Source organism: Artibeus jamaicensis, unplaced genomic scaffold (assembly GCF_021234435.1).
Source record: "Artibeus jamaicensis isolate MK-2021 breed Jamaican fruit bat unplaced genomic scaffold, CSHL_Jam_final scaffold_833, whole genome shotgun sequence".
NCBI lineage: Eukaryota > Metazoa > Chordata > Mammalia > Chiroptera > Phyllostomidae > Artibeus > Artibeus jamaicensis.
The window spans coordinates 22,357,030-22,384,285 of NW_026522056.1; the positions used below are offsets into that span (position 1 = coordinate 22,357,030).

At 49.1% G+C, this 27,256-nt stretch overlaps 1 protein-coding gene across 4 annotated transcripts in view; it reads left to right on the forward strand.

Moving 5' to 3' along the window:
• IRF2 (interferon regulatory factor 2) overlaps nt 1–27,256 on the forward strand; it is a 72,152-nt gene that overhangs the window by 19,127 nt on the left and 25,769 nt on the right. For 3 of the 4 annotated variants that reach the window (XM_037128791.2, XM_053660037.1, XM_037128793.2), the window contains exons 2-5: nt 18,104–18,199; nt 23,299–23,398; nt 24,603–24,779; nt 25,308–25,354. In XM_037128791.2, coding sequence (XP_036984686.2) covers nt 18,113–18,199; nt 23,299–23,398; nt 24,603–24,779; nt 25,308–25,354 — 411 coding nt within the window. In that variant the 5' untranslated portion in view covers nt 18,104–18,112. Of the gene's footprint in view, nt 1–7,614; nt 7,705–18,103; nt 18,200–23,298; nt 23,399–24,602; nt 24,780–25,307; nt 25,355–27,256 lie in introns of all 4 variants that reach the window. The other variant, XM_037128792.2, reaches the window with a different exon arrangement.

Consider the following 27,256-nt stretch of genomic DNA (forward strand, 5'->3'; position numbering starts at 1 on the left):
GCCTTGATGAGACCCTCTTTCTACTTTGGGTTCCTGGTTGTGGATTTGGTCGCTTTTTAACTCGTTCTTGATTCATCAAATAGGGGCAGAAGGGTTTCTTGGGGCAAAACCTGTGGCCTCTTCATTCTTTATGAAAACTTGGCCGCTGCCTTTAAGAGAGAGGCAGCAGCAGTCCTTTCAGAGAGCGGCCGCTTTCCTCCAGTCTTCCGCACCCCATTCTGCTGCCTGCAGGCTGAGGACTCGGAGTCAGGGTTGAACCTTGTACCTTTGTGATGTTCTCCCTACCTAATTCACTGGGGTGTTGTGGGAACTCGTGCCTGCTGGGAATCTCAGGTGGTCACCAGCATCCCTGTTGGGGGTGGGCGGAGGTCAAGTAGAGATGGGAAGGTTTTTACAAAGTTTTGCTTAGGAACTTCGAGTTTTCAACTCATGCTTATCTTTGCTGCTGGATTGGGTGAGATCAATCACTTAAAAAATAAAAGTGTTTTCTTTAGTGCAGCCCCGGGGTCATACAGTGTCAAAAGACTTCCTCTTTTAGGAAAAGCCCCGAGGGCCACTTGTGTCCCAGTTCCATTCTTGTTTGTGGGGGATTTGTATTCTTAATAGCTGCCTCTCCCTGCACAAAGATCGGACCGAACAGAAAGTGTCGGGAAATGCCACATCTCTGACCCGTAGGCCTGGGGGACTTTGACACTCCTGTTCCCGAAATGTTCCAAACACGAGGAAGCAAACGTCAGAGCTAGCTTGCTGTCCAAGTGCAGGTTGGGAAATCCACCAGTTTTCTAACATTCACATTTGCGGACCCAAAGGGCACATGGCGGTGAGTACTGTCCGCTGGAGGTGAAAGCCCATTTTTAGACGCTTGTTTTCATGATAATGGAGCTGCTACGTGAAGGGGAATCAGCCTGGGGACAGACTGAGCCACAGCTTCCTGCTCTTCAGACTCCGCAAATAGTATTTATCTGGGGGTTACTGTGAAAGTTAAATGAGCTGATGTATAGGAAGCACAGAGCTCAGTACTAGGCGCCTCTTGACGTTCTGCAAACCATTACCGCCATCCTTATCCCCACTGCTACCCGTAGCTCCTGAGCAAGCAGGAGACTGCTCTTTGGGGAGCAAGTTTTGCCTTTTTTATGCATCTGTTTATGAACAGTTCAATGCGTGTGATGTAAGCGCTGGTTTACGGGTCTTGGCCCGTAGACAGGAAGGTAGGGTCTGCGGGCTCCTTCCCCTGGACCATCACTGGCCTCGGCACACTTCCTTTCTTCACACCCGCAGGCACGTGACCAAGGATCTCTGAACTGAATTTCTACCCAAGTCCCCTAAGCAGTTCAGTGTGTGTCCTTCTTCCCACACGGCAGTGGCGGGAGCGCAGGGGCCCTTTTGTTCAAAACTGTTTTGAGTAAAACATACGTATTGCTAGGCAGACCTAATTTAAAGTCAAGACTAATTTTTAAACAGCAATTTATGATTTCGAGTTTTATAAAAATATTCAGCGAAAGCACTTCCCCACTTCCCAATATGAAAATGCATATTCGCATTCAACCTTTCCATTACAGGACTAAAAATGCGCTGTTAATTCACTAATTTAAGCGTAGTGTGTGCCAGATTGACTTATAATGGAAGTACAATTTAAGGAAGAAGACGCTGATTTTCTTGTATAACATGGGAACGATAATAGTTGCCAAGGATAGAAATAACTTGAAATCAATGACAGATCCCACATGTCTCATGTGCCATCCAAACAGCTCTGAAAACTGGAAGTTCTTGTGGTGGCGGGGTGAGCAGTGTTGCCTGCCTTGTATCGGCACAGAGCTGCTCGCTGATTTTCTTAATTCCAGTCAGTGGGAGTGTTCATGTTTTAGGGCAGAAATGTTGCTGGACTGGATTGAAAGGTTCTGCTCTAGGTGTTGCTGGGGGTGGTATGTTCTATGTGATACATGCACCACATTATCTCTCTAAAATCCAAACATTTCTGAATTCCAAAACATATACGGTCCAAGCATTTTCGGTAAACGGTATTGAGCCTGTACTCAGAGCAACTGTTTCCTGTAACCAGAGGACTGTCCCATTCTGGGTTTTCCAGGGACAGCCCCTCTTTACACTGACTTACAGGCAAGGTATAAATAATTACAGATAAGGCCCCATTCACATGCGAAGGAGGGCCATTTGGATATGGTCGCCATGGTGGGCATTCACTGAATTCTGGGTAAAGGGCAGCACCATGTTGGTCAGCATCAGTACTTTGAACTGATGAGTTCTCATAGATAAGCCTTTGAAATAAGCAAGATCCAGACGATGTCTTGAAATCCTAAAATAGTAGACTGTGTTGTTCATGGGAAGTAATTTTTTAAACGTACACCCCACTCACTGCTTTCTTAGACGGAATTTCCTTGGTGTTTATATACACCTGTTCTTTCTCATGCTATGTCTTCATTCTCCCCACGGTAACTGCCTTACCGGGCTGTGCTCCCCGTGGACGGTCACGATGCCAGCACACACAGAAATGCGTGCTTTGTTAATGAAGCACCGGCCTTCACCACGCTAGGCCCTGAGAGCAGAGGGGTGAACAGACAGAACTGGCCTTGGGCCTCACGGATCAGCATTAGCGTCTAGTTGGCGCTGGGCGGGCTGCGGGGACTGAGGAGGCTTGCTGAGGGAGTGATTTTGAAGCTAAGACTGAAGAATGTCAGAGCTAACCAGTGAAAGGGGACATTCTTGAGGCTAAGGGACAATGGAAGCAGAGGCCCAGTACAGACAGCTAACTGGTTGGAGGCTTGGGGAGTGAGGACAGGGAGGGAGGTGTAGCTGGCATGTGCCACCCGTGGGCTTTGAGCGGATCACGCGTGTACTGTTTACACGGGCACTCTGGCTTCAGGGCAGGTGACACAGCTGTTGGGGGTGGCTGTGTTGAAGGAAGGAATTGTTTTTGACCCGCTGGTTTCACTTTCTGTTCTTACAGTGTGCTGGTGACTCTCTGGAGAGCAGTAAGCATGTGCTCTGTATGTTCTCCCAGGCCAGCGTCACTACTAAAATCTTCAGCCAAGTTAGAGAAAATAGAACTGAAGGTTATTCAGGCCCTGGACTCCACCAGTGGAGGGAAAGTTGTCAGCGAGAAACAAAAAGCAGAAACCCTTGCTCACGGTGGGCCTTTTCTCAGCCCAGCTCTTGAAAGGCTGTGGCAGTGGGAATATTGTCATGAAGGGAAATGAAACTGTGCTGGGAATGCCAGCTTTGGGAGCTCTGGTGACGGCTCGGAGCTGGCCTGAAATGCCCCACAGAGAGCAGCCCGGTGGGGTGACTCGGGCCTCGGAAGGCAGAGTGTCTAATGAACGCGGTCAGTGGCGGCCCAGGGATGGTTCTCCCCCCCCCCACATTTTTTTTTTATTCTAGTAAAGTGCACATAACATAAAATTTGCCATCCTAATCATTTTTTGTACTTTTTAAAAATTAAACTTATTGGGGTGACATTGGTCAATAAAATTACGGAGGTTCCAAGGGAGCAATTCTATTGATACATCGTCTGTGTGTTGCGTTGTATGTCTGCCACCCCAAGATCAAGTCTTCTTCCCTCATCGTATCTTTGACCCCCTCTGCCCTCCAGCAGCCCCCGCCCCTCCCTCTGATGACCACCACACTGTTGTCTGTGTCTTTGAGTGTTTGTGTGTCTGTCTTGTTCGTGACAACATGGATGTGTCTTGAGAATATCATGCTAACTCCTTTCCTTTGCTCGAACTGAGCCTGTGAGGGGAGCCCACTTCTCTTGGTCACCAACCTTGTGTTTTAAACTTTGACTGTGATTAGTGCAGAAGTCGGACGGGAGGGGATAATCTCTGATGCCTGCCTCTGAGAGCCTTGCTCCAAACATGCAGGGGAGCTTTCTGGTCGTCTCATTTCCAGTTTCCCACCTGACCTACAATGGAAACGAATCAGGGGCCGTCGCTCCTCATCCTCCCTGGGAAGCGAGGCTTTGCGGCTCCTGGTTCAGGTAGTTGCAGCTCGACTATGCGGAGGGCTAAGGCGATGGATGCACTTAGTACCGTCCTGGAGCCTCGCTTCAGAAGAAACTGCCAGCAACGGCATTTGAGTACCACGAGAAGGGATCTTCTGGAGGTTGTTGTGTTTACCGATATGGAGCAGTTTCCCCCTCAGAACTGTAGGTGTAGCGTTCATGTACTTTGCTAACATCTTCCTCTCCAGGGCTCTTTCTTTGCAACTAATTTCAGTCTTACACTAAAGTTGCAAAAATAGTACAGGTAATCATTTTTCTGAACCTTCGGAGAGTAACTTGCCAATAGGAGGTCCCATCACCCTTGAATACGTGAGTGTGCCCTACCTGCAAACAAGGACACACTCCAGTGTGGCCACAATGTGACTGTCACAGTCAGGTCATTAACACGGGTGCCGTCTCATCCCCGGGCCCCATCAGGTTGGCCTGTTGTCCCTCCCATGTCCCTCGTAGCAAAAGAAATCAGTGCAGGCTCAGGGGGTCATGCCTCTGTAATCGCTGCTTAACGCCCATGGCTTTGACGTTTTTGACAGTGACAAGCCACTTGTCTTCTAGAGGGCCCATCAGTTCGGGTTTGTTGGTGGCTTTCTCATGATTAGGTTCAGGTTCTGAGAATATCCCAGATGTGCCTTGAGGTTCTTCCTGCGTCCTTTCGGCCGGTGTGTGACTGACTTGTTCCTCAAGACCATTTCCTTAAGGAGCTGTCGGGCGGGCTTCTCCATTGTCAAGTCACACTTTTCCCCTTTGCAATAAAAAATGATCTGTGGGGGGTAGGTTGCGACGACGTGAGTGCCCCATTTCTCGTCGGCCTTTCGCCCGCTGGTTTTCGCGTCTGTGGAGGTTCCTGGCTGAATCGTGACAACTCTAATAGCTGCCAGACGGCGATCTCCCGGTTCAGGCGCCTTCCCACGTTCATTAACTGGCATCGACTTCACAGAAAAGCTTTCTCCTCTCCCTGTTTTCCTTTTCCGTAGCCCCTGCTTTACTCAATGGGCTGTGACACATTTTTATCATTATTTGGATGTGCAGATTAACTCAGAGCTGGCCAAGGGGCAGGCCCTTTACCTTGGCTGCTGTGTCTTCTTGCTGTGCCCCCAAGTTCTTTGGGCACTTCCTTGATTTCTGGCCGAGCACCCCCCCCCCCCCCAGTGGCTTGGGCTCATCTTTTGCTCTCCTGGCCCCAGCCCTGGAATCAGCCATTTCCCAAGGAGCCCTGGTTCCTCTCAGTGGGGAACGTGACTTCAAAGCTAAGATTTGGGCACTCCACATGCTCATCACCCTTGGAGTATTGCTGCCCCCGCCCCTCTGAGTGGGCCGGGTTAGGGACTGTGTGTACCGACTTACACGCATAGGCTTACACAGACACATGCTTTGTCGTATCTGGGTTTTTTCCTGTATTTACTGAGATGTATGAAAAACCATGAGTTCAGTTCTATTCTAATCCAACACCGGGGTTAATCTAGTTTTGTTTTGTTTGTTTTTTTTTCTGTATTTGAGCTCCCTTCTCCATCCACGGCTCTCATTATCCTCAGTGTATTATTAACTCAGCTGCCTGCATGTGCCCAATCTCAGGTCCCCACGGCTGCCCCACCTGAATGAGGATGCCTTCTCCCCCCACTGCTTGGGCTCCTACCCCCAGGTGGGGCTGTGTGCCCCTGCACTGTTCACTCAGCTGGGGCCCTGACACCCCACTTCAGTCTGGTCTCCCTCCTGCATCTGTCCTTGCTGCCCCGCACGGGCCCGAATACTCCGCACGACAGATGCTTCTACCTCCGACCCACAAAGTGGACACCCTCTTTATGCCAGTCCCCCATAGGAGATGTCACTGTCCCCCTCCCCTAATGCCCATGATGTTATGTCTGTCGTGGCTGCCGTAACAGTGCCCAAAGTCAGAAATCACCGTGCGGGCAGGGTTGGTTCCCTCAGGTGACTGAGGGGGGGTCCGCTCCATGCCTCTGCCCTGGCATCCGGGGCAGCTGGTGATCCTTGGCCTCCGTGCCTTGTAAATACGTCACTTCAGTCTGCGCCTCTGTCCCCAGGTGGCTTCTCCTCTCTGTGTGTGTCCCTGTCCAGCTGTCCCTCTTGGTGTCAGGACACTGGTCATGCTGGAGTGAGGGCCCATTCTAATCCAGCGTGGCGTCATTTACACACAGGTACGTCTGACCTGTTTCCAAATGAGGTCACATTCACAGGCTCCAGGTGGACATGGACTTGGGGGAAGATTACTCAATCTAGTATGTCTCCTTTGCTCCATTTCACTTACTGGGCTTTTGGACTAAATTATTCATAAAGGGAGGGAAGGACAGAGGGATGAAGGGTAAAAGGAAGCCTTCTCAGTTGTGTGGAGAAGAACACTCCCTACTGCCGTGTTGTTCTTATTTTCTAACCTGAAATGAGAGTCCTCGGCTGACATCAGCACTCTCGGAAATCTCAGGGCTTGGAGTGAACTCAGGATGGCACTCACCGGTTCCTGCTCCCTGGGGTCAGGGTGCCCATCCCCCCCCAGCTGCCCATCATCAGTCTCGTTCTAGGTGGTACTGGCCGCCTCTGCGAGCTGGCTGCAGTGGCTGCAGCTCTCTGTCATCTGCATTGTCCAAGGAGCGCGGACTGTGTCAGCGCCCGGACTCAGCGGCCGTGGGGCGGCCACCCCTGGCCCAGCAGGTCCTCCAAAGGTGTTGCCCTGATGATTGACATTGACCCCTACTCCCTGCTTTTTCTCTATGTATTAACTTGTATTATAATCTGGACTATGCTAACTTACATAGTACTAATACGGAATACAAAAAATGTATACATAGAGTATATAATTATATATATTCGTTCTGTATTAGCTTATCTATTCTGAGCATTTCCCCTCACAGTTGAAATCGTCTTTTATAGTCTCAATATTCCATTATTTGAATGTACCACATTGTATTAGTCATCTTCCTACTGTCTGGTAGTTGGATTGATTGAAATGTTTGGCTGTTATAAGTCATGCTCCGTTGAACATCCATGCCCATGACTTTGTGTCTGTGGGAAGCCCTGGCCTTGGCTGGGGCCCCTTCAGGGAGGACTCTGGGTCAGACTGGGAGGCCTGGGGCCTCCATACCTCATTAAGGAGACATCACTTTGGCCTCAAAGGCCACAGGCTAAGACTCCCGTTTAAATCTGAGCTCTGCCACCCAGTACCTCTGTGGCCTCGGGGAAGTTACTTCACTTATGTGCCTCAGTTTCCTCACCTGTAACATGGGGATTTATCTCAGTAGCCCCTAACTTGTGGGGCTGCTGTGAATCAAATGAACTAACGGTCATAATGAGCTTAGAACTTGCCCAATGCCTGTACGCACTTAACACTTGTTGCTACTGTTCCTGTCGTTATGGGACGTGTGCCCTGTGCTTGCCAGCTGCCGTTGTGTGTGGGTCTGGACCAGGGTGGGAATTACTCTCGCAGAAGCTCACCAATGGGACACCTTCCAAAAGGGGATTAAAATCGCTGGAGGAGTGTGAGCCAGGCTTTTAGAAACCAGGCTATTCTCGAAATAGAACAGTTTCAGTGTTGGGTGGGGAACTGGCCTCTGCAGGGACCCTGCAGGGTGTTCAGTGCAGATACTTTGTTTTCACAGAAACCCGACCACTCGCTGTGATTTGCAAGGACGAGAACCAGCCTTGAAACTGGGACAGACGGTTCCTCATTCACACTGGCCACATTTCAGGTGCTCAGGAGCCACACGTGGCTAGTGGCTACCTCGTAGGGCTGCGGAGATGGAGAACATGTCCAGTACAGCTGGACAGGGCTGGTCTGTGTTTACTGGGTGCCTGCTGGGTGCAAAGTACAATGTAGTCAATGTATGTGGCATTATTGGGTTTCCAGTAGGTTTGCAGCTGGATGAGAGTGTTTGTCCCCGTGGATTAAGGCAGGGGAAATGACAGGGAGACAGCGTAAGATACGTGTTAGAGGCAGTGTGTGTTTTGAATTCAAGGAAGCTTTGTGCTGGCCATGACAGGCAGGGGGAAAGATGGCATTTGAACAACATGTGAAGGGGCGCTTGGCCATTTTCCTGAGCCTCACATACCTCATTGCCCACCCAACCCCTCTCTTTGGACACTACAAACACATTTCAAACTCAGCAGATCTGAAAGGAATCCAAGCATTCCTCCTCTTCATCCTGCCCCACGCCCTGTTGCCGAGAGCTGTCACTGCCCACCTGGTGGGGAGAAGGGCAAAGGAGGGCACAAGAGTCCTCGTGGGTGTGAAGAGGGAAGGGCGTGAGAGGGTCGGGAAGAAGGGCCTGTGGCCTCTAGTTTGCTCTCTGAAGTTGGAGGCAAGACCATCCGCAGGGGCTGATGACTGTGGGAGTGAGGGAGGGAGGGTGAGGGTGGGGAGATCGGAGACGGCTCCCGTGGGGACTGAGGGCAGGAGCTGGTGAGGGAGAAGCAGGGAAGGGCTGCGGGACCTGAAAGCGCAGGAGAGGAGACGCTCCCCGAAGAGCCCGTGGTCTTGGTGTTATGACTGGGTCTTGCCTTGAATTGCTGCACATGAGCTGTGAGAACGGGGCAGAGAGTGGGCCTTCCAGGGAGCGGGGCAGGGTGGCCGGTAGGGTTGGGGCCTCTGGGGAAAGGGCACGGCCCCCCAGATGGCACGCACTCCCTGGAGGGAGCACCGTTTCCTGGAGAGCCCATTGGGTCACCACGGCTGAGCTCCCGTGATATTTTGGTGTCTTTGGAGCATACATGTGGAGGCCAGATGTCAGTTTCAGGGTGTGGGGCCGTGCAGTTGCTACCAGAGGCTGAATTGCACGGTTTCGGGTACCAGAGTAGTTTGTGGTCAGAGCCAGGGTCATTTTGGTAAAGTAGCTGCGGGGTAGTGTCTTCTAAACGAGTATAGAAAACATGCCTAATGAGAGCACAGGGGGTAGAATGGCAAATATGCAAAACTCTCATTTGGGTGATTCTCAATTTGAGAAACTTGGTCTGCGGTTTTTAAAGGCATTTTAGAATTTAATTTAATTTAATTTTTTAACTTTTTAAAGATTTTATTTATTTACTTTTAGAGAGAGGGGAAGGGAGGGGGAAAAAGAGGGAGAGAAACATCAGTCCATTGGCTCTCACATGCCCCCATCTGGGGACCTGGCCCACAACCCAGGCATGTGCCCCGAATGGGAATCAAACCAGGGACCTTTCTGTTTGCAGGCCGGCGCTCAATCCACCGAGCCACAGCAGCCAGGGCTAAAGGCATTTTAGAATTTTAATTTCATACACACTTATATCCATTCATAACGAAATCTATTTGCCATTGCTCTCCCTGTTTGTCGTGACCCAACAGGAGGCATTTGTTAGCCGTCAAATTCGGAAGACCACCAGGCAAGTGGGCACTGAATGGTAGCACTGCCCCAGCAGCAACCAGACTTTCCCTGGGACAGTGAGTCATTCCTGGTTTCTAAGCCCGGGAGGTGCTTATTCCGTTCGTCTAGGAGAGGGCCATGGAGTGTTTTTGTGATTCCCCAGGTAATAACATTGCACGTGCAGTTTCGGGATGCTAGTTTAGGTGAACAGAGGAGTGTAATAACTGGATTACGATATATTTAGGGTAACCATTTCCGGCAATCCTGCCACATCATTCAAAGTTGGGTTTCTAAAAGATCCACATAGTAGGAGAATTCATGCCCAAGGTGCTTAGAACCTTGAGCAAAATTGGGTTAGAGACTGACATGCATCTTTTTAAAGGTCCAGTGAAAGAAAACAATACATGTGTGAAATAAGCATCACATCAGGGAGGGAACGGATATCATACAAGTGGTTCCCATCGTTCACTAACTCTCCTGAGGCGCAGTAAAGCTTTTAAACCTGCTTCTGCATCAGTGTGGACAGTGTGCACACTGAGAGGTGGGCCTTCCTCCATGTCCGGCGTGCCCTTGAAAGGTTCGATGTCTCCCTGACTTCGTGACTTCGGCTCGGTGTTGGCTCCGGCCCCCAGGGTCCCCGGGGGAGCATGTTGTGATCTGAACACTGTAGGCAGAGAAGTGCTGAGTGGAGCTGGCTGGGCAGGTCCCAAAGCCCTCCCCTAATACACAGAGTGATATTACTGTATCTCAGCTCTGAACATGCTATTAGTCTGCTCATACATTTCACTTCTGTCTGCCAGGAGTCAGTACAGCTCTGAGTGTTCGCTGCTTCTCCTCCGCTTTCCACTTCCACTCGCCACCCACATGCTCACACACATCTGTGTACACATCTGGCAAGCAGTTCTGCCCCTCGCGATGCGCGTTGTACGTTTTTGACCACAGAGCCAGTATAATGTAAATTTGAAACACAACTTTAATAAAACCAGGCGCACTCTTGTTTGGGGGCCTCTCATAGTTTCCAGTCTGTATTCTCATACGTTGAACATTAAAGTGCCAATCATAATCCAATAAATTGATTTCATGATGTCCCGTTGGGTTGCAACGTTGGGTTTCAACCTGTTGGGTTGAAAAACATGCCTCTGCAGGGTTGGGGCGTGTTCTCCAGGGTTTGGTGATCTGGGTTGGAACCCAGACTTCACCAGGTCAGAGCTCTGAAGCTCGGGGAGCAGCTCCTTCGCGTCCTCACCTGCAGGCAGGAAGTAAGCGACTACACCTCCTGGAGCCGGTTTGAGGGTTAGATGGAGTAGGCGGGGGAAGGCGCTGGGCCTGGTGCCCGATGCCTAGGCAACACTTGAATGAATGTGATGGTGGCGATGATGATGAGGGTGATGGTTTTTCAGTTTTCAACTCAGTTCAGTTTCCTCTCAGTTCACATAATTTTTTTTGCTGAAACTCTTGCTTTTGCTAAAAAAAAAATGCACAAAAATCCGTGGGAGGGGTGTAGCATGTCGTGTAAGAGGAATGTCTGTTTGGGGAAGGATTTTATGTTCTGGAGAAATGACTGCTGAAAATTGCTACTGCATCCCTCCAAGGGTATTGCCATTTGCATTTTCCCCGGGCGTGCCCACAGCCTCGATCCCGGACCAGAGCAGCAGCGTCTAACTTATCTCCTTGCCCGCACTTGCCTGTGTGTGAAGTGCTGCTTGGTCTGTGGCAGTGAAACGTGGGCATTAGGACTCTTAGTGGTCACCACGATCGAGCTCAGTCTCTAGCTGGGCGTTTGAGACCTTCCAGAAAGATTTGGGTTCAAACCTTGGTTCCCCATCTGGGGGCTTGGACACATTTTTCTGTTTTTTTTTTTTTTATTGTTGTTGTTCTAACCTTTTCAAGCTATACGTTCTCTCGTCTCCAAGCTGCGGGTGATAACATTGAACTGATTGGGGCTGTTGTGAAGCTGAGAGATGATTTAGGTAAAATATCCAGGGTGTGCTTGTCTTGCATGCCAGGTGCCTTTTTCAAAACCCCACCGACACCGGCACCTTTGTCGCCTGCTATGCTGACATCAGCACACACATCCTCCTCTGCCCTGCTCTGGCTGTGTCCATCGACCTTCACCTTGCCTGGCCCACCTCTCTTACTTTGTCTGGACAATTCCTCTCCACCCTGTAAGCTCTTTACCACAAAGCTTCCCCTTACAGATGCATCTAATAATGTTTATGTATTCTTTATGAACTAGTTTTCTTAATTGGCCATTAATCATGCATTGCCTTCTGATCTCCGTTGCAGTCTTTTATTATTATAATTGTAGCATTAGTTATCTTTATATGACTTATGCCTCATATCCCCAGTTACCTTGTTAATTCCCTGAGGATAGTGATCATGCTGTACACATTTTTTAATCCTTCCTCCACTGCACTTAGCACAGTTAAAAAAATTGTTTTGTATTTATTGATTTTAGAGGGAGGAAGGGAGAGAGAGAATGGGGGGGTAGGAGAGAAAGAGAGAGAGAAACATCAGTTCGTTGTTCCACTTACTTACGGATTCACTGGTTGTTTCTTGTGTGTGTGCCCTGACTCGGAGCTCACACCCGCAGCCTTGCAGTATCAGGACTGTGCTCCCACCAACTGAGCACCGAGCCAGGGCCACCGGTTTTCTTTTGTAACAATGATGTATTTAAGGGACATTTATTGACACTCTGGATGACTGCATCCTGCAGCTAATACCTGCTGTGGGAGAAAAGGCCCTGGTGGCTAAAGCCGTGAGGGAAGTTTTCATGGATGAAAATGGACTTGAGCTAGCTTCTGTAGGGAGGGCAGCCTTTCTGCAGGTGGGTAGTTGTGGTGGTCCCATGGCCGTGTAGGGAGGGCCATTAGGCAACAAGAAAGGGCTTATTTATAACAGATAGTGCGATTTCAAGAGGTGGGGCCGAGCACTGCTGGGGGCAGCTTTTGAGGCGCAGACTCAGCCTTTAGCCCTGTGCTTAGCATCCTGGTGCCCGTATTTTCGCCTTCTCTCGCGCTCAGTTTTGACCTACCTCCTGTGACCCTGGGAGCATGACCTTCACTAAGGAGCTATAGGGCAACTGGTGGGAAATTCTCTAAGGTTTTCTTTAGAGAAAGAAAGATGCCTTAATTTCCTCTTTATTCGTGAAAGAGATGTTCACTGAATATACATTTTTTGAGTAGCAGTTACTCTCTCGCAGTACTGTAAAGACATCTTTCCATTGTCTTCCACCTTCCATTGTTTTTCATCGAGTAGTCATTGTAAGGTTCTGGGGTTGTACCAGAAGCCTCCCTCTCTCACCCAAGGATTTTGTTACCTTGAATCCAGAGGGACGTTTGGAAGTCCCTTGAACAGAACATTAACATGTTTTCGGAGGTATCTTAGGAGGATTGACATGTCAGTGGCAAGCCAAATAGAGAGGAAGCTAGGGAAGGCTCAGGGGGGACAGCGAAAAGGCCCTGCGGACCGCTTCCTGAAGTGAGGTGAACGGAGGGTTTCTGAGCTGGGCATTTCAGACAAGCCCGAATGAGAGTCGGGCTCCCTAAATTCCTGCCTCCTGGGGCTGCAAGAATGAAATGAAAAGCTCATAGAAAACCCTGGTTTTAATGCCTAGCATGTACAAGTACCCAATAAATAGTCGCCATTACTGTTACTATACCAAGATCCAAGCCTCAGTGTTTAAGGTTAAAATTCAAGATCACTGTTAGTGCCACTATTCAACTTGGCAGGAGAAGTGAGCCACACCCCGAGAATCACAGCTGATCCAGTTGCGTGTCTGTACGTAGCGGCCCCGATGCCAGTGAAATTCTAAGTAGCTACCACGTGCTGAGTTGATTTATAGTACATGCCGTGGTTTTGAAGATGACCCCAACCCTGAACTCAAAGGTGTCACTGTAGCTGCTTTTAGAAAGCGCCTTCTGTCAGGCTCGAGGGTAGATACTTGCTGTTTTAGATTTATAGAATCATAAAATGTTAGTACTTTTAAAAACAGCACAATGCGCAAGACTAAAAGCTCACAAAAAAAGTGCAATTGAATAATGAGCCTTCATGTGACAAAAGGGTCCCTAGAATCTTAGGCAACCTCCAAAGGTATCTTTAGGAAGCTTCTCACTTTTCTAGATGATAAAAGTGTGGGTTTAGAAAGATTTAGTGACCAGCCAAGGACACGCCATGGTAATGGCAAAGTCAGGACTGGCACAGATGTGCCCTGGTTTCTAGTGTATTTTGATTCTCTGTGTCTTTTCCACCCAGTTCCACGCCTCCTTCAACTTTGTTCGAGTTTCATGTGGCCGGGGCATGGGTGCCTCTGACCAACTTGCCTTCTAGAAAGAAGACCAATCTATCATTTTGAATCCCATTGGTGGGGGTTGGAAAACACACGCCAAGTAATTAAGCCTCTTCACGCAGCGCTCAGTACTCAGTCCCGCGGCCCTCTGTGACCGTCATCCCAGCCTTCTCGTCTCTGGAAACGTATTTTCGGTGCCAAACTAAACGATGAGTTTCTGGCACTAGCGCCATGTAGAATTCCACCTTCGCTTTCTTTCACAGAATTGTAAGTGCACACCCAAATTCTGATCATCACAAGCAATCTGTGTCAAACTACCCTTTGTCCTGTGTCATGTGCCAAGACCACTGGTAGTTCATTCCCTGTTCAGTGAGGGAGGTGGGACTCACTATAAAGTCAAGTGGAAAAGAGGAAGTGCCTTCATGTAAAAGGGTTGGCTTTTCCTTGTGTATCAGCAGGCGTGTCCTGGCTATTAAAAAAAAGAATCTGAAATAAGTGAAGCCTTTATACGAGAGTTTCCCTTTTCTGCTAAGATACTTGCTGTAGTTGCTCTTCCTAAAACTCTGCTTATAATTAATGGCAGTCCTGACTACAGGCTGAGAACACATTTAGCACGTGTGATTTCCATAGTCTTTTGGTTGGACAGTGACCCGTCGTCAGGCCCAGCTGAGCCACATCCTGGTTAGAAAGCTCAGGATGTGCGCAGGGGTTGGGCCAACATGCAGACGATGCAGCCAGATCTGACGCTGACACTAAGGAGGCCTGTCTGCCGGGGGGCCAGGCCTCGCACAGCAGCGCCAGGTGACTCGTCAAAATGCAAGTTAGTCTACAGCCTTGCTCCTCAGTGTAGACCACGGACCTTGGAGCTTGTTCATCGCAAGGCTGACCCAGACTCAGGGAACTGAGATTTGTCTGCACATTTAAGTGGGTGAAGCACTGGTCTGGATTTTGTAATCAGCACTTACCTTTACTGTTAATAAAACCCACCCTCTCTTTCATTCACGTAATTCTCCGGTTTCCTCTTTAGCCTCGGATGACAGGCATCGTCCTCGACGTGGGTCTCCGGACCCTGCAGGGCCTGCCTGGCTCCGGCTCCCGGTTCCTGACGTCTTCTGGCAGCAGGCCCTCCTGCCCCGGGGCCTTAGCCATGTCTTCCACTTCTCCTCACAACCTTGGACGCCTTCACCTGTAGTCCTGGTTGGGACCCTGTGACCTGATGCAGAGTGCCTTCCTCGGGCTGCGGTAACAACAGAAGTTGGTTCACTTCGCAGCTCTGGAGGCTGAAGTCCAAATCAAAGTGTAGGCAGGGCTGCCCCCTCTCTGAAGCCTGCAGGGGACGGCCTGTCCTTGCCTCTTCAACATCACTCCAGTCTCTGCCTCGGACCTCACGTGGCCATCGTCCCTCTCTGTCTGTGTCTTCACCTGGCACTGTCTGTGTGTGTCTCTGGCCAGATTTTCCTCTTCTTACAAAGACATTAGGTTCCCGGGAGCTTCTGCTCACAGCCCTGTCATCCACCAACCGGTAATCTGGTTTTACTTGCTTTCCCTAAGAATCTGCTTATTTGATAATGGTCGATTCAGTAATGTTGAACTCACAGCCAGCAGCGCGGTGACTCATGCCTGCAGCGCACCTTTTCCCTGTGAGGTGCACGAGGGGACAGCCTTCTCGTGCTTAGGGACGCTGGTCCGAGCTTCAGACTGACTGTTCTCGCTGGTCATCTTTAAACAGAAAAGTCACAACACAGCAGAAAAACGAGAGAAATGTTGCACGAACTAGACAGTGAAAGGGACATTTGTTTATACTGTGAGCTGACATGAGGCAGAATGTCATCTTTTCGGGCCGCAGCTGGGAACCTGTGTGTCGGATGACCCAAAGTTTTCACCTCTCTGTGCACATCTGCCGATGATGTGAAAGCACCCCGAGTATTGATTGGGGTGTCACAAATACATTTTAGTGATCAGGCGACTTTGGGATTACGGAATCCACAAATAATGAAGTTGACTCTAACTCCCATGTAAGCTCTTATTTTAAAGACACACGTTTTTGAAATATTTCAGGTGACCATTTTTTCTACGTAGGTCATTTGTAAAAAAAAAAAATACAGGAAGAGACACACGATTGTAACAACGCATCGGAAGTGGGGCTGTTTCCACATCCCTTCCCGGGTCCATGTTACTAAATGTAGGGGCGCCAGGTTGGTGGTGGTCCCCACCAGCTCTGCTTGCCACGTAGCCCCCTCAGAAGAGCTTGTGACTGCTGTAGCCACTCCTGCTCCTCCCTCCACCTTCACTGCTCCCGACCTCTCTGTCCCCTCTCTGGGTTCTGAGGTGTGGAGGTGGGGCTGGGGTCATCACCCTGTGGGGCAGAGCCCTTCTGGTGGCCAGTCACCCAGGGGGATCTTCTGTGGTCAGCTTTCCCAGTGCTCCCAGAGCTCAGCTGTCATTCCTTGTCGTTCTGTGAACAGGGCTCTTTGTGTGGGACAGTAATTCTGTTTTTTCCTATGTTCCGTTAGGCCAGAACTTCCTAGGTGGCAGGGAATGTCTTATCTCTTCCTGCTCCTGAAGTGTATTTTTTAGTAAATGACTTTTGAACAGGTGGATGAATGAATGAGTGGAACAACTTGGGAACCACCAAGAGCTGCTGTGACGCGGGACTCCCTGTGGCCACTCCGTGTCCTTTCAGACTGCCCTTGAGGTCCCTTCCCCCCCGTCAGCAGGGTGGGGAGGGAGCCCACCTGCAATGGCAACTCACCTTCGCTGCTCTTCAGAACTGGCCTGGTTCTCGAATTGAACGTCTCCTGGGTGGAGGGCAGCATCTGGGTTCCATGGAATCATAAAAAGACCTGTGAGAGGTGGAGTTCCCGTTCTCAAAGAGCTTCGCTTGGTTAGGAAGGGAGAGTGAACACAGCTGAAAGTTCATTGTGAAGGCAAGAGTTAAACGAGAATAAAGACAGCTTATAGTAGCTTCCCGGGAGCCAGGTTTGATTTTCAAGTGAGCAAGTGTGTGAGCTCAATGAGTCTTGTGGGGGCTGGAGGAGGAGGGATTCCTTCAGGCTGGCGTAGTCTGGCCAGTCCTGCAGAGGAGGAGGCGGGTAGCAGCTGGGCCCTGGAGGATGGGTAGGAGTGGGCAAGGCCAGGAAGGAGGGGAAGAAGGCTTGGTATGAGCAAGGAGCAGGGGGCGTCTGCAACAGTGAATGTATTTGCACCGGGAGAGATGTACAAGGCAGAGGTGGGCTCTGGAATTTAATTTTGGAATTGACAGGCCTGACAGGCGGAGGGCCCCACACGGTTCACACAGTGATGCTTTCGTTCAGTGATGCTTTCGATGTGAGCTGGGGGCAGCCCACAGAGGAGGGAGGAAGTCCTTTTCTAACTGGAAGATGGAGTAAATGAGACTTTGATCCTCTTAGCCCAAACAGTATTCATCTGAATAGCATTTTCAGAGCTCATTTTTTTTTTCCGAGAGGAAATGCGTAAAAGAAAGAAGAGACAGCTAAGGGCAGAAAGAGGATTCTGTCATGCTGTCCACAAAGTCCTGTAGGACGGAGGCTAGAATTGGCCTCATCCTGGCTTTTGAATCCGCAATAAGTGGAAATGTGTGTGTCAATAGGATGAAGATGAGCAGTAGATAGCACTTTATTAGTGATTCTACTCTGGATACACTTCGATGGGCGGGAAAGACTGTTCTAGAATATAGATGGGAGGAGGGACCAGTGTTATGTGAGCTGGTAGAGGAAAGGTGTTTATCCCAGGAAACAATTTTCAGAGGGAAAGTAGGTTAAAAGGGAAAAAGAGGAGAGGAAGCTGTCAGGCTGGAGGCAGGGGAGGCGTCAGGAAGGAAAGGCCCCTGAGGGAGGGAATGAGAGCGAGCACTCACGGAGAACCGGGCGGAAGCCCAGCAGGATGCCCTGAGAGCAGAGGACCCAGGAGGGGGTGCGATTTGGTGTGGGACCTTGCACCCAAGGGAAGTGATTTCTCTAGAGCTTGAAAGTGGCAATACTGGGGGTTCGATGCATTTCTGTAGCCCAGACACCCCCAAGGAATGAATTGGTTATAGTACACCTCTCCCAGGATGGTCTGCACTGTCCCTGAGAAGGAGCGCCTGGGGCGGTGGAGGTGTTTGCTGTAAACACAGGCTGGTTGGGAGGGCTAAGGCCTAGCTCTAGGCAAGGTCACCAGAAGGTGGCTGGGCCCTCCCGGTGGCTGAGTCCCTGCCAGTCCAGCCACGGTCCCTGGGACCCTGCTGAGAGCAGGCTCAGGCTGCAGGGACAGTGCTCTCCACTGAGACCGACTGCTCACACTGGGGCAGAGGGCTGGGGGCAGAGCCCTTACTGTGCCCCTGTCCCACCCTCCATGGACACATAAGCTGTGCAGTGATGAGGAAGGGGTCAGTAGAAGAGGGTTGGGCCGGGGCGTAGAACTCTGCTGTGTGGACAGGACAGTTAGCGATCTGAGTGCCTGATGGTGACTTTCTCTCCACAGAGGGGCACCATGCCGGTGGAAAGGATGCGCATGCGCCCATGGCTGGAGGAGCAGATAAACTCCAACACGATACCAGGGCTGAAGTGGCTGAACAAGGTGAGTGAGTGAGTGTGTGTGTGTGTGTGTGAGATCCTTATAAAGCTTGTGCCTGTGGATCTCCGAAAGTAGAAGTGTTCAAAATCTTCCATTTATGAATTGTCAAAAAAAAAAAAAAAAGGAAAGATCAACCAAGCAAAAGTGATGGTAAGATGACAGTTATTGTATAAAGATTTTGGTCATCATCTCGTACTGTAGCCTCCCACTGACTTACGGTGCCAGCTCACCGTTCTTTTGCACCACTGTTTACGGGAAGCTTCTGGCCATATTTTTCTCACCCTCTTCCTTTTCTCCAAATTCCTCGCTTGCTTCTCCTGGCTTTGTGGGGTCGGAGGACACGGAGGCCCTAGGGTTTGATGCTGGGAGTGGAGCATATGGGTGGTTTTCCAATATTCATTTTTTGGGAAGAACACTTTTGTATTTTAAAATAGTTTTCTCTTAAAATTTTTTTCACTTTTTATTTTTGAATTACAGTTGAATTTCAGTATTATTTTAGTTTCGGGTGTACAGCATAGTGATATAAAAATGTCTTCTGTTTATCTTTACTGTGAAACCTTGTTTGGGTGCTCACCTGTCCTAAAAAAGAAGCATCATATCATTCCTCCCCATCCCCCATGTAAACATACACTCCTTACTTTACCCACCTCAACCTCTCAGTTTAATTGGTCCTTCCTGGCAGGGGTGAATAAGGAAGACAGTATCCCTAAAAATAAGGAACGTCTGAAATGATGTAGCTGTAATGTAGAAAAGCAGCTAAATGTAAGACTGTGGCTTCCTTCAAAGGGCCAGAGGGAGTTTTCTCCCCGACCAGCAGGAATGTGGCAGTTCTGAGCAAATGCCTTTTCCTCTTCCACCTCCCCCTCATTTTTAATCTGAAGGACCCAGTGAATCACGTAGCGGGTCAGGCCTTATCGCTGTGTCACGTGCCGAGAGCTCAAAGCCGGACTGTGGCTGCTTCTAACAAGCAGACAGGTTATTGCAACTCGATCTTTAAAAAGCTACTATCACTTCTGGTGTCTTTGGATCACTTCAGATATCTCTTGGATCTGATTTCTTTTGGCTCCTTTTCCTTCAATCACCTTATTTTTCTTCACTTATTTTTAATGTAAAAGTGGTATTGGATTTGAATATATTTGTTTTCCTTCTTTCTCCTATTTTGAATAAATTGGGGGCAAGGTGGTGAGGAAAGGGGTCCTTTGGATCCCTCAGAAGGACCAGTGGGGAAGTAGTCCTAGCAGCGCTGTAACTCATGAATGTGGCCTTGGCCGGGGCCGCCTACTTTTTACTGTGAGTGTTTGCAAGTATGCACAGATTGTTTGAACAGCCTCAGGACCAGAAAGCGTGGTGCAACAAATTCTCATCTGGATTTAGCCATTCTCGACATTTTGTTTTACCTTGTGTGTGTGTGTGCATGTGTGTGTGCATGCGTGCATGCGTGGTATTTTAGAGCAACTCCCTGACCATGTACACCTACAAGACTTCACGTTTTCTCAAGTATTCAGAATACTGTGTCAATTAGAAAACTCAGTCATAAGTTCTCAGTATCATCACTGCCCCTTTCATATTCAAAATGCCTCGCATATTCCCCAGACACCTTTTTACAATTCATCTCATCAATGAGAATTTGAAGACGGTCCGAGAAAGGTATGTCTGGTGGTTGTGACTCGGAGTCTCTCCAGGTTGTGGACAGCACACCCCCCTTTTTGGCCTTCTTCCCTTTGACTTGTTGAAGGGACCAGGGCGGTTCTGATTTGGCCCAGATGCTGGCTCGTAACTTTCCTGGGCCACTTCTAGGGGAGGGAAGGAGGCAGCCATGTCCGGGTCATCGTTTCTCTCAGGGCCCCGATCAGAGCCCACACTGGTGTTCAGTGTCCTGCTCTCCCCACTGAGGTCTGCCTGGACCCGGCCACGCCACTCACCAAGCACGGAGGTCAGTGGCCAGGTCTAGGCCTTCCCCTTCTCTTCCCTGAAAGCAGGCTCCTGCTTGGGTAAATATCAGGCCATCTTGGAACAGGGTAAGGAATTCAAACAAAAACAGCAAATGAAATCGGAGAGTCCTGTAAGTATTGGGGAGAGAAGAGGCAGAGGGAGATAAGAGAACTGACTTCCACTTGGGGCCAAGGTGTGTTTGTTCTGCGTTACTCAAGATAATCTTCAGTGTTCCTCTCAACTCAGACAGTGCTTACCTCTCCTGCTCTTGGATGCCAGCATGAGTGGACTGTGGCACATGAGTCCTTCCCTGCGTGCGGGCTGGGCACTTGGGGCTTCTGAGGGCACACGCTGATGTCACAGTCTGCACAGATGCAGAGCAGCGCCATCACCACCCTATGGGACACAGTCACCTACGACCAGAATGTTTACTGGTCAGAACCTCTATTGGTTGTGAAGTGAATTTCACCTTTACCTTTCAGCATGGTCTTTAAAAAAATATGTGTGGGATACGTTCATTAGTGGTTTCTTTCTTTCTTTCTTTTTTCTGTATGAAAAACTAGTTAACAGTTCCGTGCAGTTTTTTTTTTTCAGTTTACCATGTTGAAGTGTCCAATTCAGTGGCATTTGGGACACTCACCATGTGATGTAACCATCGCCACTGGCTAACTCCAAACTCCTTCATCACCGAAGAGGAAACGCTGACCTCATCGAGTGCTCACTGTCTGTTTCCTTCCCCTGGTTCGTGGCTACCACGAGCCTGCTTTCTGGGTCTGTGGATTTGCCTAGACTGGACACTTCACCTGAATGGAATCACATAACGTGGCGTTTTCCGTCTGGCTTCTTGCATAATATTTATAAGGGATATCCATGTTACAGCATATACGTGTCAGCACTGAATACTCTTTTGTTTTATACACACACGACATTTTCTTTACCCATTAGTGTTGCCATGAACTTTCATGTACAGGTATTCATTGGAACACCTGTTTGTAATTCTTTGGGCATCTATCTGAGAGTAAAATTATTGGGTGGTGTGATAACTTAACTGTGTTTAACTTTTTGAGTAACAGCCAAATTGCGTTCCACAGCAGCTGCCCCCTTTTCCATTCCCACGGGCACTGTATGGGGGGTCTGGTTTTTCCACATCATCACCAACACTTACTATTATTATTTTTTGACCCTAGTGGGTATGAAATGGCATCTCGTTACTGTTGTGCTTTGCATTTCCCTGGTGATACTGGTGCTGAGCATCGCTTTACCTGCCCACTGGCCGGGTGTTTGGTCTTCTCAGGTCCTTTGCCTGTTCCAGGAGGGTCCATGCTGGAAATTTGCCAGGTTCCATGAGCACGTTCGTAGCTGGGTAACGTTGGCAAGGTCTCTGTGACACTAGATTAGCTGGTGTGTGTGCGTCAGCCTGCCTGTGCGCAAACACTGGGAAGATCTACCTATCGGGGGTCTGCTCTGTGTCTCACAGATTTCAGACTGCGGCACCCTGGGGCTCCTTTGACCTAGAAAAACGCACAGCAGCCAGTTCTTTCTGAACCTGGAGGCACAAACCTTTAGATTCGGGTTGTGCTGTCCAGGGGAAAGTCCTTTCATGGAAATAAGTGTGTTTTCACTGTTCTTCATTTTTCACGTGAATGTCAAAAACTGCAACAGGTGATTTCCTCTCCGATTTTCATCTGCATTAAAAATGAAGTCTCTTTCAGCCCTTTTCCGAGGGCGGCTCTTTTGAAAATGGCCTGCCCGACGCTGCCTTGTTGGTGGGTGCTGCCGAGGGAACAGGGCGGGTTTATAAAAAGCCTCCCACTTTCAGTTCTTCTTCACTTATGGAGTGTTAGACACAGCAGAATTTTCCCTTTCAGCACTTTTTGGGGAACTCTCAAATGTCCTGACATACTCTTAGTTCAGGCTGTGTAGTGGGTTCTGTGCACAGGCCCCTTTCGGTTCGGCCGGGACACGCTCTGCCTTGTGCGAGGAGACCGACCTGGCAGAAACTCCCAAGTGAGTTTCTTCCCTTCCCCAGTGGGTTGCGCAGGCATCCCCAGACCCGGGGATGATCAGAACGAGCTGGAGAGCTTTAAAAATACCCATTTTCCTGGGCTTTTGTCACTGTAGAATCCAAGTCAACAGATCTGTCAAAAACCCGAAAACCTTGTAAATCTAAACCCTGGGAGACAAGGTGCGCTGTGACGAGCGAATGAAGATGGGCTCACCTGCCTCGCTGTAGAATTCAGACGCTTTTCTGCCCTGTGCACCTGCGCTCAGTAACCCAGTCCTGTGCCTCAGCTGCTTCAACTGCGACGTGGAAGTAATAACATAGATGTAGCTCGTGCGGTCGTTACGAGAAGCAGAACAGACTGTGGGAGCACGTATAGCCACACGGAAGGTGCCGGGACCTTGGCGACTGCCGGCGCTGCTGGTGGAACCAGGCTGCGCACATGTGGTTTTACCACGTGTGTGACCTTGTTTCTGAAATGCTAGTGTCTTCGACACATGAAAGACGGGAAGGCCCAAGGGAAGACGGATTTTATGGAGGGGCTTTGCTCTAAAGACAGAGCGTCCCGGCTGCGTAATCGATGGTCTTTGTACCGCTTGCTGCCGCACGCCGGGCAGTGGGCACACAGACGCTAGAACACCAGGTAGGATCTCCTGCTTCCGGGGGCCACCCACACCCGGGGACGTGTTGGTCGCCGTGACCTTGGCTTCCTGGCCCCAACTTCCCTTTCACAGCACAAATGGGTGTTTTGGAGAGTTGCCTACTTTTTGATTTACTGAGGCAGCTGGAGTTTCTCTTTACCAAATAATGGAAATAAAGGATAAGAATAAGCATGAGACGTTTCCGTCAGGTGCCAGTTGTCTACGGTTCTTTCGAGAAAAATGGCACAGAAAACAGAACACAATGGCATGTCCCAAATTGTCCCCTGGGACCTCGGACTGCATTCCTGTTCTGCCGGACGCTGCATGACTCTGAATCTCAGCCAGGTCGACGGTCAAGATTTGGGGTCCAGTGGGGAATGGGTTGGTTTACAGTAGATTTTACCATGGAAACTCAACAGGCCCAGTGATCCTTAGTGGGAATCCTACTAGTTAGACCTTAAGAACCCTCCTCAGTGGTGGCCTGAAAGCTATGGGTACAGTTCTTACTTACTTATTTTTTTTTCCAGGAAAAGAAGATTTTTCAGATCCCCTGGATGCACGCAGCTAGACATGGGTGGGACGTGGAGAAGGATGCACCACTCTTTAGAAACTGGGCAATCCACACAGGTACTGACACCCCTGCGTCACTTACAGAGGTGGCACCGTTGCTTTTTGTTGTTGTTTTCATGCCTTCTGGCTCAGTGGGTCGGGCATCACTCCACCAAGTGAAAGGTTGCTGGTTTGAGCACATGCCTGGGTTGTGGGCTTGGTCTCATCAGGGTGCATACGAGAGGCAGTTGATTAATTTTTCTCTCTCACATTGATGTGTCTCTTTCTCCCTCCCTCCCCTCTCTCTCAAAACAAACAAATACAATCTTTTAAAAATTAAAACAATTAATTGTGGTATAATTGATAAATAAAACTATAAGATATTGAAAGTCATGATTTGATCTAAGTGAGCCTTGTGAAAAGATGCAGCCCCTTCAGTTGGTGAATTCACTTATTGCCTCACCTATTTCCTTTCCATTATGAGGTTTTTTTACTGGGAGCATTTAAGTTCTACTCCCTCAGCAAATTTCAGTTGTACACTACAGTGTTTATTTTTGTTTGTACTACATATATTGCATCTGCTGGATCATGGTCTCATGAAGACAGCGCTGGAAAACCTGTCCCCAGGCACACCCAGGACACGGGGTCAGAATTCATGGCTCAGAAGTGATGTTCCACCCTCCCCACAGAAACCTAAGCCCTCGTGTTCCCTGTGGTGTAGAACTCTGTTCCCCAGGCATGTACCAGGGTAACCAAGAACTTTGTTCTGCAGCTGTGAACTTGGGTTGAATTTGCCTCCCCCAAAAGTAGCCAAGAATTTATTTATCGACAATAAAATGTAAGTAGGGAGCTATTTCCAGGAGTGGACTTTTTACTTAATATTTGAGAATCACATGGAAAAGAGACACCGTGACCTGGGCTTATTGGCCTTCTTGTCTGCCAGCCTTCTATGGTACTTATACTGATTCCCCATTCTTCTCCCATTATTAATTTTTCTCCCATTATTAATTTTTTCTCAAGCTCTTTGGCAAAGTCAGGGTGACCAGCTTGCACCCACTTACCCGCAACTGTCCAAGTCTTAAAACAAAAATTCCCACATCCCAAGAACCTGCTCCGTCCTGGGCACGCCAGGGCATAGGTTGCTGCAGGCACAGCCTGGGGCTGAGAGGGTGCTCTCTCGGCTTGGCCAGCAAGCAAGCCTGTGTTCCCAGAAGTGTTTACTCTGTGTCTCCTTCCCCAACCCCCTCTCCCCTAACCTTAATTCTTTTGGCTGTTTTGTTAGGAAAGCATCAACCAGGAGTAGATAAACCTGATCCCAAAACATGGAAGGCGAATTTCCGGTGTGCCATGAACTCCTTGCCCGACATCGAAGAAGTCAAGGATAAAAGCATAAAGAAAGGAAATAATGCCTTCAGAGTCTACCGGATGTTGCCCTTATCTGAGCGGCCTTCTAAAAAAGGTAGATTAAGAGATTTGCCGACTGCCCTGGCTGGTGTAGCTCAGTGCATTGAGCGCGGGCCTGCGAACCAGACAATCGCGGTTCGATTCCCAGTCAGGGCACATACCAGGTTGCAGGCCAGTTCCCTGCAGGCCAGTTCCCAGCAGGGGACCCACGAAGGCAACCATACATTGATGTTTCTCTCCCTCTCTCCTTCCCTTCCCCTCTACGGATAAATAAATAAAATCTTAAAAAAAAAGAGAGAGATTTGCCGACTAACACAAGGACCACTTAATATATATTGTAGTACCTTTGGGATTTGTTTCTGCGTCTGTAATTCACCCCGTGGATGATAATTCTGCCTTTACCTGGCTGGGGACCATGACTTTCAGGTCACCGAAGGCAGTAACACATTCGGAGTTTTGGCCATGGACAGATTTAAGCGCATCCAGGTTCACAGAGAGTTCTAGAAAGCCTTTAGCTTAGGGGAGATTGTTTCTCTGTTACGTTCTTTGTGGGTTAATCCCAAACTATTTTCTGTTGCCACAGGAAAGAAACCAAAGACAGAAAAGGAAGACAGAGTGAAGCACATCAAGGTAATCTTCGGTTGTTCGGGGCGAAGGCCAAACTTGGGACCACGTTAGTGATTCATATTCCGTTTCCTAAAAACGAGTAATGTGACCCCTGGGAAATACTTAATCTCTCTTCTGCTGCTGTTGTGTTTTGTGTGCTTTGCACGTCTCTTCGTTGGCCTGCCCCCACCTGCAGACGCATGTACACGTACCCCTGCTTCATCCAGTTTCACTGAGAAATTTAGGAATGAGTCCCAAACTCACACGGAGCTGGACGGTCCCAAGCCTCCCCCTGGTCCCCACATTACCGCCAGCTGGTCACCTAGTACCACCTCCGCTCCAGCAGCCTGCTGCTACCTGATGATACGAAGTACATTTTCAGGCTATTAATTATATTTTAAAGTACTACGTGAAGCACCATCTACTTGTATTAGAATGGGTTACCTGTAGGTTGTAGATACAGTCCGTGGTGGGCTGTTAGGTGGGGGAGCTCGCTGAGATCCAGCACTGGGTTAGCGTGGGGCTCTCAGGAGTTTTTTTCTGCTCCACCGTGAGAGCAGCCTTCCCCAAGGTTTTCCATCAAGGGGTGTGTGTGTGTGTGTGTGTGTGTGTGTGTGTGAGCTTTTCAGGAGGCTGTGAGGTCTGAGATCCCCTTCAGTACGTGTGCAGGTTGGGTAGCCCCTGCCAATGAGCCAGAGGGCAGTCAGACGTCCCGTGTAAAACAGACGATGGGCTTCAGCTGCCAGGAGGGGGGCAGACGCTGCGGCCCCAGGTCCCCAGACCGGTAGAGTCGGTGTGCTCTGTTGGCAGACGGAGAAACTAAGGCTCCAGGGAGCTGAGTGATGTCTGTGGGTCACGTGGCCAAGGTCACACCATTACTTAGAACTGAACTTAAAGGAGATGCCAAGGATCCTGATTTCTAATCTAGAGTCAACTGTTGAAGGAAAAAAACCAAACTGTGCAAGACAGTACAGTGTTTAAAAAACTAAGCCAGTGTGTCAATCTAGGAGGAAAAAATGTTTAAAAACTTAGTTCAGATACAAAGTTAGACTTGTGAAGGTAGAGTTTGAAGGAAAACTTAGGGAAACAGTTAATGTTTCAGACATACTTTCTCTAGAACGGAAAAAAATATTTTGGGCAGAGAATTTTAATAACCATACCCCCAGTTTCATTTTCAGTATTTTTAGTTTTTGACTCATTTTTAACACAGCAACGTAGGAAGGCCCACTTTGTTGTAACTTTTTATTGTAGAAAAGTTTTATACACTCAGGAAGGGGAGAGACAGGTAAAATTTATTCCTGGGCTGTCCCCCCAACTTTGGTATTAATCATGTCTGACCTACGTAAACAATGTCGCGGGGTTTAGCTCAACATTTTGAGACAAATTCCAGACATCCTATCCTTTCTTCCATAAATATTTCAGTATCGATCTTTCAAAGACAGGCAGCCTTTAATTCCCCAGTACCACCAAACATCCGGTGTTCAGATCTGCAGTTGCCTCATCAGTGTTCGAATTTTGGTGCCGTCTGTTCACTGGAATTGAGGTGCGTGTCAGGTGCACGCTGGTGCCGGGTGGGCGTGTCTCTGCAGCGCTTTGTGATACACAGGTCGCCCCTACCTCACTTTTAAAAAACTTTTATCTTTCGTTGTAATTCAAGAAATGTCGTTATTTCTTGTATCAGGTCTCCCAGAGTTTGGAGTTTTGATTAGTGTTGTCCAGTCAGAAAAGTGTAACTTCCCCACCAGTTTGTGACTTTGAAGAAGTTGCTGTAATCTTCAGGGTGACGCGAGATCCTGCTTCCTGCTGCTCTCATGGCGTCTGGCGTGGTGCCTGGTGCAGAACGAATGGCCGCTGCGTGTGTGACCACCGAGTACACGCCCGAGTGTTCGCTGACACAGTAGATGCATAGACAAACACAGCACGTGG